This window comes from Photinus pyralis, unplaced genomic scaffold (assembly GCF_008802855.1).
Source record: "Photinus pyralis isolate 1611_PpyrPB1 unplaced genomic scaffold, Ppyr1.3 Ppyr1.4_LG8, whole genome shotgun sequence".
NCBI classification, from domain to species: Eukaryota; Metazoa; Arthropoda; class Insecta; order Coleoptera; family Lampyridae; genus Photinus; species Photinus pyralis.
Window position 1 is genome coordinate 27073803 of NW_022170819.1, and position 13747 is coordinate 27087549.

The following is a 13747-nucleotide window of genomic DNA, read 5'->3' on the forward strand; positions in this document are numbered from 1 at the left end:
TACACTCGCTACCCTTGCCATTGATTTTTACCATGAACCTTTCACCTAAGGTCTCAGAAATTAGCAATGGATTAATTAAAAGTTATAAAACAATAACGCGATGTGAAATAAAAACAAACAGATTGTAGAGAACGTAAGTTGAGAAATCAGACTTTTTGACATTGTAGCCATAAAGCTCATTCTGCATAAACTGAACCTGATCTGTGTATTTAAGCTACGACGATCTTATCATAAAGCACACATTTGCACGTAAATTAATTTCTAGAAGTCGCCTCTTTATATGTGGAAACGTTCTTTATGCGTCATGTTTCGTAAAGCACGTCTCCTGAGTTTGCTTACTCTTTTACCAGTTGCGCTAGGTGAGCGAAGTAGCTATTTTAACCAGCTTCTAAAGTTTTTGCAGGTATTTGCCGCAACGACTGCAACTTTCTTCAGCCACTTTACGACACGATACCGTGCGTCGCAACGCCAAATTGCAATAAGGGATCGTGTGCAAGGGCGTACAATTGCTCATATATAGACAACTGGCCGCCCGACACATGCTACTTCAATGGGAAGTATCACAAAGATGGAGAAACCTTCCCGATTGAATACACTCACAAAGTTACCTTGGAAACCAAATCTTGCTTGCATCGTTGCGTCGTTGCGAATGGTTGGTAGGTAGATCGTGCAAGTAGTTTTTGGTGTAGTTTGACCACTGTTTTTTAGCATTAACATTGAACCAGTAGACTGCCCTCCTCCGGATGAGAGTGAGTAGGATCATCTTCGCAAAAATCAAAACATCTAGTGCCCTATTTCAGTTGACTTTAGTTCCGGTTCAAACCCTTGCGCTGATAATATGCGGTTTCAACAGGAATTGCTGCGCGACTATGGTATACCTGTATACGTGCACGAAAAGGATGCATGTCCTTTGATGTTTATTCCAAGTAGGTATATGAACTGGAATATGGTATAACACTGACCTCAACTCTTTTTTCAGAGGTTTTTGCTCCTCCATGCCACGATAATGCGACTCGTAAGTAGTGCCAACGTACCCATACAGTAGCGTTTAAAATCTTTTCCTTGCATAGGCCGATACTGCAGAGTAGGTAGCTATAAGTACAAGAAATGGGATGGCATAGCAGTATCTTACAATACTCTACAGTTTGCGTGTTATTGTGATTGTCCGCCATTTATGAGGTGCCTTAAGTTGTAATTGTGGGTGAAATCTGTATAAATTAAGCATAGATGTATGACACATCTATGTCGTTTAACGTTTTGGTTTACGAATTGTTCAAAGGCAGTTTTTTTTTGTATTTTAATAGCAATAAATCTGAGAATCAAGGAATAAACTCTGTTAAACAACTAATTTTTGTTTCTTATTTATTGTACCACATAGTTACTGATCTTAGGTGTTACCTACAGCCACAGAATAAAAAGGAATACACTAATATTCAAGAATACTTTAATTTTCATGCCTACCTTATGTCAGAAAATTTTAGTTTTTTACCAGTCTACCTTTCCTGTCACCTGCCACTTTACCGGCTGCACCTGTCACATTGGCAATGCCTATAATGAGTAATGACAACTCTGTCATCACTGACAGATTGATATTAATCAATAGTTATTTGCAGAGAAGTCAGAAAAATGATACATTACTGGCGATTGAAGTGGAAGGCCGAGTACTTTAATTGCCGAGTCAGGTAATGTCATTTTACTGACGAGTTTTGTATTAAATTTTACCAGAAATCGTATTTTAATATCAAATTTCGATTTTTATAGAGAACTTTTGATTAACGTCAATCTGTCAGTGATGACAGGACATTATAGGCATTTGGAAATGTCACAAATGCGGCCGGTAGAGTGACGGTGCGACCGGTAAAGTGACAATCGGCAGGAAACGTAGCCTGCTCTGCCTCTGTCACGGAAACTAAAATTTCCTGACAGAAAGTAGACATGAAAATGAAGGTTTCAGGACGATTTTGGGTAAAAGTTCTATGTAAAACTTTAAATTTCATATTAAAATACGTTTTCGGATAAAATTTAATGCAAAACGCGTCAATAAAAGGACACTACTACTTTCAACTCGGAAATTAAAGTGCTCGTACTTCAATATTTCCTGGCCAGTAGTGTCATTTTTCTGACATTTATGTAAATAATTATTGTTAGTGAATTACTCAGATAACATTTTTCCCTGAGGAGATAAGATTTGGTTTTTCCTGCTCGGATATTGAAAAGATTCTGTCGTACTTTTTTCTATTTGACTAGAAGACGTCAGTATTTAACTACGAGTATTTACTTGCTTCTATATTACGCCTTGCAGTAAAATACATGTTTTTGAACATCGAACGTTATTCTTGTAATTTGTCTCTGGATAATTTAGAATTACAGGTAGGTAACTAAATTCTGCGAGCAAGAAAAAATAATCAGAAAAAATTCAGTTTTCTTTATCGAAGAACGAGCTTGTGAAAATCATTTAAAAACCATTTCTCAACGTAAGAAAATTTCTGGTACGTTCAATGTTGTACTTCAAAGTATTTGAAGAAGAAGAATTAGACATCTTGACAATATCGCTCCCAAACGTTTCTTAAACTTATAAATGCAATTGAAATCTAATAATGCTCTACAAGTCTTATTTTCATTTTATGAAAGAATATTTAGGTAGATCATATGCAAATACTGTAAAACTATAACTTACAAGAGCAACGTACATAGATAATATGATTTATCACGCGTGCTGTGTCTCAGCAAACCTTAGATGGTCTAAAATTCGAGGGTACGGTTACAAAGGGTGTAAGTTTGAATAATATTTTACTGACAGGCCCCGTGCAATTATAAAAGACCACCTTATTTCTACACTTTGTAGATTTCGAACGCATAAAATTGTTTAATCTGCAAATATTACCAAAATGTAACGCCCTCATTAATCAAACTGCAAATTCATGAAAAAAGGTACCACTTTAAAAACTAGTTGTACAAATAACTATTAGTGGTGGGTTTATACAATCATTAATGATATAGCCCAATGTTTTTCAACCTTTTTGAACACACTACCCCTTTGTAAGTTGAACAATTCTGGCGACCCCCTGGCGCCTTAAATTAATTATGTCAATTACTTCACTTAAAGACTACGTATTTAAATTTCATTGGTTTGGGCCCTATATCGGCCGAAACTGAAGTAGACACCTATACTCAATTTTAACTGTGTTAAAAAAATCGTGAGATTCCTGCAACAAAGGAAAGTGAGAACAATTTTACCTTCTGAGTTTATGGTCACTTTGAAAAAAATATATTCGAATCTTTTCCTTGTGTTCAGAAGATTGTCGAAGAAACTGCAACGGACCAATCGTTAGTAGAAAGCTCTCACATTCCTTGCAAGATTCAGAGCTCGCACAATTTGCAAAGCTACACTAGCAAGTTATTTTTCAGAACTGTTTAGATCTGAAGGAACCAAATGACGTCCTCTGAATGAAGAAAAACCAGGAATATCCAGAGTGGGCAAAGGAACCTTTAGAATTATTAGTTCCATTCGCGACTTCCTACATGCGAACTAACATTCTTCTCAATGTTGAACATAAAGACTAAGAAAAGAAAAAGGCTCCACTTAGTAAGTGATTTGATGGATTGCGTAGCCGTAGAAAATAGAAGCACGTTTCAAGAAATTATTGAAAAATAAAGAAGCACAACTTTCGCACTAAATTTTAGTTTTTCATTGTATTTATAAGTAGTATTTTGAGACCCAAAAGCAGGTCAATAAGGAAAACGTTTTTTCCTGAAACTACTTTACAAATAACTACTTTAGTCTCCAAAAAGGGCGAAGAAAAAGTGATTTTCCTCTCTAGTGAGGAAAGTAAAAAAACAATTGCTGCGTTAATCTTAATAATGACATTTAAAATTGAAACATACCCGTCTCTGTGTAAAACTTCATTATTGCATACGACAATTTTCGAATTTTAATTGTAGTTTCAGAAAAAAATATGTGTAAAACTTGAGAAGAAAGTGTTTTTCAATTCTCGTTCAATTGACACACTCGCAACGCTCATGGGTTAAACTTTGAACTCGAGTTGAAGAACTCCACTTTCTTCTCTAGTTGTAGAAATAACCATGAATAAGCTAATTTTTGTTTTATTGGATGTAAATAATATGTGGTAGAAAAATAATCCTCTAACTACGACCGGAACATTTGTTTAAACAAAGAGAAAGGTGACTTTTTATGGTTTTTTGCAATTATCTCCGTAATCATTAAATTTCCTACCACCACTAGTGTTATAGATATTGCATTTGAAAATGGAAGTTCTCCTCGCTTACTACAGCTATATATTATATAAATATGGGTATGAATTTTTTTAATATAATTCGTAATTTTACAACGAAAAGGAACTTTATCCTTAGAGTGCAATTAGAGGGCTGCTTATGGATCATTTACACATAATCGATTAACGAAATACAAATATTTGGTGTACTACAAAAATTACAACCCCCACAATCGAGGATTACTAATTATATAAGTATGAATTTTTTAATATAATTCGTAATTTTTAAACGAAAAGGAACTTTGTCCTTAGAGCGCCATTAGAGGGTTGCTTATGGATCATTTACACATAATCGATTAACGAAATACAAATATTTGGGGTACTACAAAAATTACAACCCCCACAATCGAGGATTGCTAATTATATAAGTATGAATTTTTTAATATAATTCGTAATTTTAAAACGAAAAGAAACTTGTGGGGGTTGTAATTTTTGTAGTACACCAAATATTTGTATTTTGTTAATCGATTATGTGTAAATGATCCATAAGCAACCCTTCGACTGCTCTTTAAGGACAATTTACACATAATCGATTAACGAAATACAAATATTTGGTGTACTACAAAAATTACAACCCCCACAATCCAGGATTACTGTATATATTAGTATGAATTTTTTAATATAATTCGTAATTTTAAAACGAAAAGGAGCTTTATCCTTAGAGTGCAATTAGAGGGTTGCTTATGGACCATTTACACATAATCGATTAACGAAATACAAATATTTTGTGTACTACAAAACCCGTCTGCACGTACTACAGTACTGCATGGTTTCAATTTTCAAAAGGCAATATTCACAAATTGCACGTTTAATAGTTTGACAAATAAAAATGACGTTTAAATTCGGATTTTCATTGTTGTGTGTTATTATTTTAACGTATTACGACAATTTTCCCTCTATGGAGGGAAAAGTAAAAGTAAAACTGTCACCGGCGGAAAAGTTGCATTTTTCCGCAGCCACCTCAGTCATACTATGGCCTAATATTTTGACAAAATTGAAGAGTTAGTGGAATGAACTACAAATCGAAATTACCAAGAACAAGCAAACAGTAAATGTAAATGTAATCTACCGGAATTTTTACTCATATGCAAGTTTTTGGGTAGCTTTACTGTTGTGTGGCAGCGAATAAATAGTATACAGGGTGACAATTTGAAAACTTACCACCCCCCATATCTTAGTAAATAAACGAGATATTTAAAAAAATCAAAATCCGTTTCGGTAATTCGGAGGGGGAATCACAATATTCACAATGACATAGTTGGCGACGCACCCCCTCCAACCCCCTGCGCCCCAGCCACCCCAACTTTTAAATCTTAAATAGTGACCCCCCATGTGTGATACGTCGTTGGAAAGCTCTGAAAAAATGCTTTCCAACCATACCAAAAAGCATTACATTTAGGTTAGTAATTATCGTGCAAATCAAAAAATAAACTAATATGATACATTTGAAATCTGTCGTATTTAAAACGCAACCGGCGAACATAGACGAACTAAGACGGAGAATAATTCAAGAATGTCGAAATATTGCAAAACCAACATTGGAAAGGTTCGACAAGAGTTTGAGAATAGATTATAACTGGCGATCAAAAATGAGTTGCTGTCGAGTCGGCTTTGGAAGTTCAAGTTAAATACGATTTTCCATGTTTATTTTTTGATTTGCACGATAATTACTAATCTAAATGTAATGCTATTTGGTATTGTTGGAAAGCATTTTTTCAGAGCTTTCCAACGACGTATCACACATGGGGGGTCACTATTTAAGATTTAAAAGTTGGGGTGGCTGGGGCGCAGGGGGTGTGAGGGGGTGCGTCGCCAACTATGTCATTGTGAGTCCCCCTCCGAATTACCGAAACGGATTTTGATTTTTTTAAATATCTCGTTTATTTACTAAGATATGGGGGGTGGTAAGTTTTCAAATTGTCACCCTGTATGTATTAATCAGAATCTAAAATTGTCATCGGTCATTGTACGTTATAAAATTAGTCTTTAATATTATTAGTACACGTTTGCATCTGAACCCTCTCTGTTAATTTATTAAAATAAAACATTTGCGACGAGCGGGTTTTTAATCTAAACGTGTAAAAAGAAGTGCCAGGAAGTCCTGGCCGGTTAATTGTATGCGATTGATCGACTATACCAAAAATTATCTGAAGCGGAATGAGTTGTCTGTAGGGCAAGGATGTGCAATGTATGGCAGTCGAGTGATTGTTCCTGAAAGTCTCATTTTTTAACATATTTTTTTTTCCTAATTTTCTTTGACGCACAAATTAGTAATTGCAGCTAAAAATTGTGGAGCTAAATAACTAAAAACATAAGGAGCAGAGATTTAATGTAAGGATCGTGGTGAAAATTTTGTAGCAATGATAATATAATATGGTACACTGAACGTGCTACAATTGATTTTCTTATTAACACTCCATTGACCTAGAAGTAACAATTTTGCTGTAATAAAGGGGCCTATACAGAAAGACGTTATGTATCAAACGGGACGTGTCTTTTAACGAAACACCTCGGGAAATGAACTTTGTTCAACCGCTCGATAAATTAATGAACTTATCCTGAAATGGTTATGAATCTTTCATTTTCATGCCTACTTTATGTCCGGAAATTTTCGTTTCCATAACAGGACGATCCGACTACTTTTCCTGCCTTCTGTCACTTTACCAGACTCCTGTCAAAACTGACACATTAATATTAATAAAAAGTTTAATATGATTAGAATTATTATATTAAAAAAAGGCGATTTCGGGAAAATTGTAATACAAATTCGTCAGTAAAATGACACATTTTCCTGACTGACACATTTTCCTGACTGTTTTGCAATTTAAATATAAAATAACACGACCAACCAAACTGTGTACTTGTGTAGATACTAAGACTCGTTTAAGAAAAGAATGGTAACTTGTGAGTTCTGCAAATATTCCCGCCGACGTAGCTACAGTTTATTCATGGCTAGAGGTTGCTGTAGACTGCATTATGGTAGCAATGTCCATTTACCCCGTCTGTATGTACGTACGTACTGCAATTTTCCGAGATAACGGCTCGACAGATTATGTTCAAGTTTTGGATGTGGATATTAGACACCCGGAAATATTTTTTTCGGCAAAACGGTTACTTTGATTTCGTTAACGTACCTACACTCTACAGTGTAGATACATGAGGCGTAAAGGATGTAAGACTGTCAAAAACGTTTCTTTAAATATCTAGTTTGAGCTAGGAAGAAATTCGCACATGGTTTTTGTATGCAAACTACCCGGTTACAAAAACAAATTCTTGTTTAAATTAAGTGCTGAGAATTGTCTTTGTGATGGTGATAAATATCTTTCATTGGTAAAAAGTCTAATTTTAGGCTCTTATTACATAAATGTAAAATTTGAAAGTCCTCTTTTCAGAAGGAATGGCCGGAAGGTTGATTTTTACTGAGAAAAAAACTCTGATGTGTAAGGAAAGAATTAGGTTGGAAATGATTTGGGAAATAGGTAAGGATATAAACTGGGCAGCCCTCGGGAAAAGGAAGTGTGGATCGAAAGCTTATTTTTCATTATCATCCTGTGGTATAATTTGGTAATGATATTCAACGGATAACTATTGGTTGACGCAACCTAGAAGATGATGCTCAACTCTTTGCAGTAATTGGGTTCAATATTTTTAAGCTAGAAAGTCTATGAAAGAAATATCTAAGGAAGCAATTTTGTGGGACAAGGAATCGAAGGGACTATCTTGGTCAGTGGTGAGAGGCTTTCTGTAAATTTCGATGTCAATGGCGGAGTGGATCTTGGCAACTGAGAGATCTAAAAAAAATTTAGGATATATCAGTCCATCGTAAGGTTTACAGAAAATTAGATTTAATGATGTCGCATTGGAAAAGCTGGGATTCTAAGCGGTTAATTTATCAGTGTATTAGCGTGGGGTCAAATTTTGTAGGTAGGATTTTGTTTTACAATTAGAAAAATTATAATTCTTTTTTTTTGTACAAATTTTGTGGCGAAGAAAATATGTACATTAAAAATCTTCATCGTCGACCTTTGACGATCACAAGCAACCTTCTCCCAATAACCACGATCAACTGCAGTACCAACTTTACGAACTGCAAGTCGATGTTTCAGAAGGGAATTAAAATTAGTAAGAAAAAGAACGTAACAAAATTTAACAACGCGAGTTAGACTTAAAAGAGAAAACACTTTAAAGTGAATGAATTCTAATCGTTTCATCAGTTTCATCCACGTAGAAAAATACGGATTAAAGCGAAACGAAAAGGGAGTAAGAAACAGTTAATGTGATCGTTTTGTAATCGCATTTTTCTGGCATAAAGGAGAGTCGCAAATGCGGTCAAAGACAAATTAATTAAGTGCGCCGATTATTTTCGCCACCCACACGCATATAGTTCCTTGGTCTATTCTAATTTTCTAAAGTGTAGTTTATAGTTTATAGTATATTTTCCGTATAATTTTTCGTATACGATCATTCATTCGCTTCTGTTAGGGGTTGTTTTAGTGGTTTTGTTGTTTACGTTATAATCGTATAAGTATAATATGGGGTCCGAAAAGATCATAACTCGCAAGAGAAATCGTAAGCAAAATCAAATAACGTAAACTGTACTTAAGCATATTTTATCCCTTGCTTTTTGTGCTTTGCTGTGAATATACAGGGCGAAACATTTTTCCACAATAATAACAATTTATGACTAAAAATTACATGTATCATTTGGTAATCTCCAGCAAGGGTGAAACCATAAATTTTCTCCTCATCGGGTCTCGGACTCATTCACAAACAAAAAAACAAAACACGAAATAAATCGATCGCAAAGGAAAATGTTGCTAAGGTAACTCATACTTTGTATCTTCGCAACAAAGCGCTTTTTGAAAAATCATCAAAGAATAAAATATGCTTAGAACAGTTTAATTTTTGCCGCATGTTTAACAAACTCCCTGTATATCAAAGTTTAATTACTGTTATGCTATCAGTGCAATAGAACGTAAAACTTTTACCATTGACTTTCTAGTACCACTCCCACGTTAGTAAGGGAGGTATTCCATTAGGGTAAAAAATGACCCTCTACTTTTTTGACACAAAAACACGTTTTAAAGCACCAAGAATCCGAATTAAACAAAATATCGATGAATCTGTCGGTCTATCTGTCTGTCTGTACTTTCATTTCCGGCGAAACGGCTGAACCGATTGGAACCAACATATTCTATGGCAGTTTGCACCGACAAATTTAAGTGGAGTTTAGCTTAAGCGTAGCTTAAAATCCATGGCAACGATTATTGAGACAATGGTTGCCATGGATTTTAAGCTTCACTTAAGCTAAGCGCCGCTTAAATTTGGCGGTGCAAACGGCCATTAGACACAAAAAGAAGAGTTAAAAAGCTTTTGTGCTAGCCACAGCAATTTTTTTATATCGAATCAATCTAAAACTAACCCGGAATAAGAGAGCAAAGCCTGAATGGCCCCAAACCATTAAAGATAATCTGGACTGCGGCCAGTGTAATTATGAATATATTTGAGGTGAATTGATTATTAGTTTTGATATAAAGTTCAGGTTAGTCAGGTAGTCAGGTTAGCACGAAAATTATACTAGTTAACTGGAAATTTATAGAGACAATCATAAACAGTATAATTTATAATGGAAAATGTAACGTGGTATTCTTTTACTATTTCAGTGTTTCGTCAATACATCATTTTAGTAATCTTGTGTTTGATTCTGCGAGCAAGTAAATCAGATTCAATTTTCAGGAAATTAAAAAAGGAGAAATATTTAGTAAGGAAGTCAATCATAGTAACATTTACGTTATATGAGCCAGTTCACTTAAAAAGTTAAATTTTATTTCAAGAAGGAAGGTGCAAGTTCAACGTATTCTTATGGGTGATTTGCCCCAGCATTGGGCGCGGGTATTTACACTTCGAACCACAATCAATGAAGAACTATACTTGGACCATTCTTGTTAGCCTGGCAGTCTGCTGTTTTCTTTTCTAACTATCCTCCACAAAGCTTTTGGATTACTGCCTCTGCGATTTGTTCTTCTTTTGTGGTAAATAACCGCATAATCCAAGGCTACAGGAAAATAAACACATGCTCTTTGGTTCTCATTTTCTTGTTCATCTTAAAGAGTGCCTTGTAAATCCGTTAATCGCTGCTAGGAACCTTTCTTATCCCTAGACGGTTCCCTTTACTATATTTTAGAAAAAGATTTGGGATAGATACAATGACAAACTAGAACTTCCGTTTCCCCACTGTGGTAACTACCCGCGATATTTGCGTGCTTTAAATTGCTCTTATGGAATACTCAGCTTCGGCAGCAAACCGTAAAAATACCAAACGAATTAAAACATTACGACGCAAGAATGTACAGCAATACATAAATAGGGCTGTAAATAAATTCTATCTTGACATTAAACGTTTGTGCAATGAAAAATGTCAAACGAGGTTTGATGTATGCACTCATGCTTTAAATACTACCAGCATAAGATAAGGTTAGATGCATAATAATGCCGTTATTAACATTTTAGGCTGAATCGATAACAATACAGCAAATTTATGTAACGTACTTGAAATTTATGTATGTCGTTATTCCTGGTGGCAATTTGTTATAAAATTAACCTACTAATTTATTGCCATAATTAATATAATGCAGTTACTTGCCTATAGAAACTATTTAAATTTATTGATCTCGCACATTTTCGTTCAAGATATGGAAATCATATACAGATATAGCTAACCAATTAAGGGAGGTAACGCGAGCTAAATCTTGCGGCAGATTTGTTTTCCATACAAACCCCGGTTAATTACCTTCCTTATTAGAGGCGAAAACTTTATCCCATTTCACATTAATTGCTATAACTTGTTGCGGGGTTACTTTCGCGTTTTCTAATACAAAGCGGTTAATTAACTAACATCCTTTAGTACAATCTTCAGGAGTCAATTTATTTACGAAGCTGATTTATGTTATGGCGAGTTTAACTAAATGTCTTTATGCTTTAGGCATATATTCGCGTCGCACATTAATCGATTTGTGTTTAACATTACGTAAATGTCGATTGGTCTTTTGAAGCAATTAACAAACGTCGACAACTAATTTTCAAAGTAAATTTTGCAGCGATAATTACGGCGCACTATACAGGGGAACTAAACAAAATCCCCGAAGACCGAAAATTCGTGTCCTTTTCCTCGTCGAGTAACTTTCTCTGTATATCTATTATTGATGGGGAATGTGATTGACACGAGTCTGTCTATTTGAGTTCCATTTGTTACACTCGGGGGAATATAAGCCATTACATTTTACTGAAACAGCGAGGGGTAATTTTGTACAACCCCAATCGTCAATCTTAACAACCCTCAAATCAAATGCGTCGACCAAAGTTAAAAAAATCGCTATAATTTCTTATGATAAATCTTAATTTACGTTAATGCGGCGAATCTCCAAAGGCTACTCTCGAGCTCGCCTCTTGTATCGGAATGTGAAAATTTACTCTCTCTTGAGAAAACGCGTCGTTTAGGAAGCGAGGGGAAATATTCTCTGTTATAAAAACGACATCATTTGATACAATGACGTTACTGTAAAATTATCGTCGTGGTGGCATGGGATTGTGGATGATAGAAGAGGGACGAGCGAAGGCTTTTCGAATGTTTCAATTATTAAAAAAGCTCGTTAGGGCTACGCTGCAAAACGAAATTAGATACAGGGTGACGACTGTACGGAGCATTCAATGAAGACTGCGATCTTGCATAATTATATTCTACTATTTGATCGACAGTCTTGTCATTGACTTGAGAATTACAGATCCGAAAGGTTTAAATATTAAGAAAGAACAAAAGCAAAAGCGATTAATAAAACGAAAGAAATGGGTGAGACGGTTAAATGTAGAAAAATGCATTAAAAAAGATCCTGGTACGATATTAATGGATGGCAAAATGGGTTATCGGCATTAAAATCAAATGATTTCCAAGAAGAAACCTGCAGATCCAATCAGAATCAGAAACATCATGCATTATTTTTTCCATGATAAAGCTTGAAAATATATTGCAGGATCCAAGCAGAATATTAGCGAGTACGAAACTAAGTTTTTCTATTGTATACGACAAGCCCTAAGGCTGTTCACCGTCCAGAATTCTTTGAGATTAAAAGATTCTTCGGAGAACTCCGAAAAGCGAAACTCCATTACTCAGAATAACACAGCTGAGACTTGCTACATATATAAAAATGCGAACATAGGAGTTTGCATGCAATGTAATTTCCCTATGTTCGATTTTTAAAAAAACACATCAATCTATGAGGTGTGCGCGGTTCACATTCCCAAAACGCGCAACTTGTGTGACTATGAACAGCAACTCATAGTCTTTATGATGAAGAGCACTCGGTAAGATTTTTTTAAAGAAGCCATGTGAGGCCATAGCAACTTTAGGATACATTTTTCTTAAACTTACGATAACTTGACTTCACATGGCACGCGCTGGCATCACAATTCATTGTGAACCAACCTTCAATTATTTGTAGGTCATGTGCACCTGGTATTCTACTAATTTGATCTTTTCAATACATAAATGAAGGAAATAAGAAAATAAATAACGAGAACAATTACCTACAATAAAGGTTCGAAGTGTCTTCCTAGACATTCTAAGCAATAACCTAACCGATTTCGTAATTAAATTGGACGGCGGTATTTTTTAAATTTGACAGCTGTCAATTGTATCTACTACTCATTTGAACTACTCAATAGGTTGAGGTGTTTTTTTTAAAATCGAACATAGGGAAATTACATTGCATGCAAACTCCTATGTTCGCATTTAAAAAAAATTCACTGTATGTTTAACCTTACGGTAATTTTATCCAGAGGAAATATCGAAAGATGTAAGGGACGGCTTTAACTACACGAGCCCTAAATATGATTATCATCAGCGTAAGTCTTAGGAAAGACGAAAATTCTCTGAATTATTGAATTATAGGTACGGCTTAAAAGGACACAGCCTTCCCAAAATGTTTATATTTACCTTGAAAGCCGGAATTTAATGCTAAGGGCTCCTTTCATCCACGACTTACCATGCCACTTCACGTATGAGTAGACACAATTGGAGTACTAAATAATCCGCTTTTATTTGCATCAAATTAGAAGCGGGGGCCAGAGGGACTTATTATATAGCCTTCTTCCCTAATTTTTAATTGACATGAGTCAAGTTTGCTAGAAACAGAGGCACAATTAGATTATTAGGTAACTCGCAAATTGACCAATGTTTAAAAATCTGCACTTTTAGAGTTTTTGTAGCTCGACATCAGATTTTCTTGAACAGAATAATTTAAAATTGAACAGTTTTATTTTGTGATTGGACCGCCAATTTTATTGCCTAGCCTTCATATCTTTTTGAGCTTTTGCGGTTCACAAATCTCATTTACCTTGAAAATGTCCTTCTAGTTTCACTTCAATTTGAAAAATTTAGAGAATTTTAACATCGAATCCAT

At 35.0% G+C, this 13747-nt stretch overlaps 1 protein-coding gene across 1 annotated transcript; it reads left to right on the plus strand.

Annotated features, from left to right (window-relative positions):
- The first annotated feature begins 267 nt into the window (after positions 1-267).
- Positions 268-1348, plus strand: LOC116179211. Its single transcript, XM_031498931.1, has 6 exons — positions 268-359; positions 404-656; positions 709-749; positions 801-926; positions 980-1015; positions 1071-1348. The coding sequence occupies exons 1-6, from the start codon at positions 281-283 to the stop codon at positions 1193-1195; spliced, it is 660 nt and encodes a 219-aa protein (XP_031354791.1). The 5' UTR covers positions 268-280; the 3' UTR covers positions 1196-1348.
- The last annotated feature ends 12399 nt before the right edge of the window (positions 1349-13747 follow it).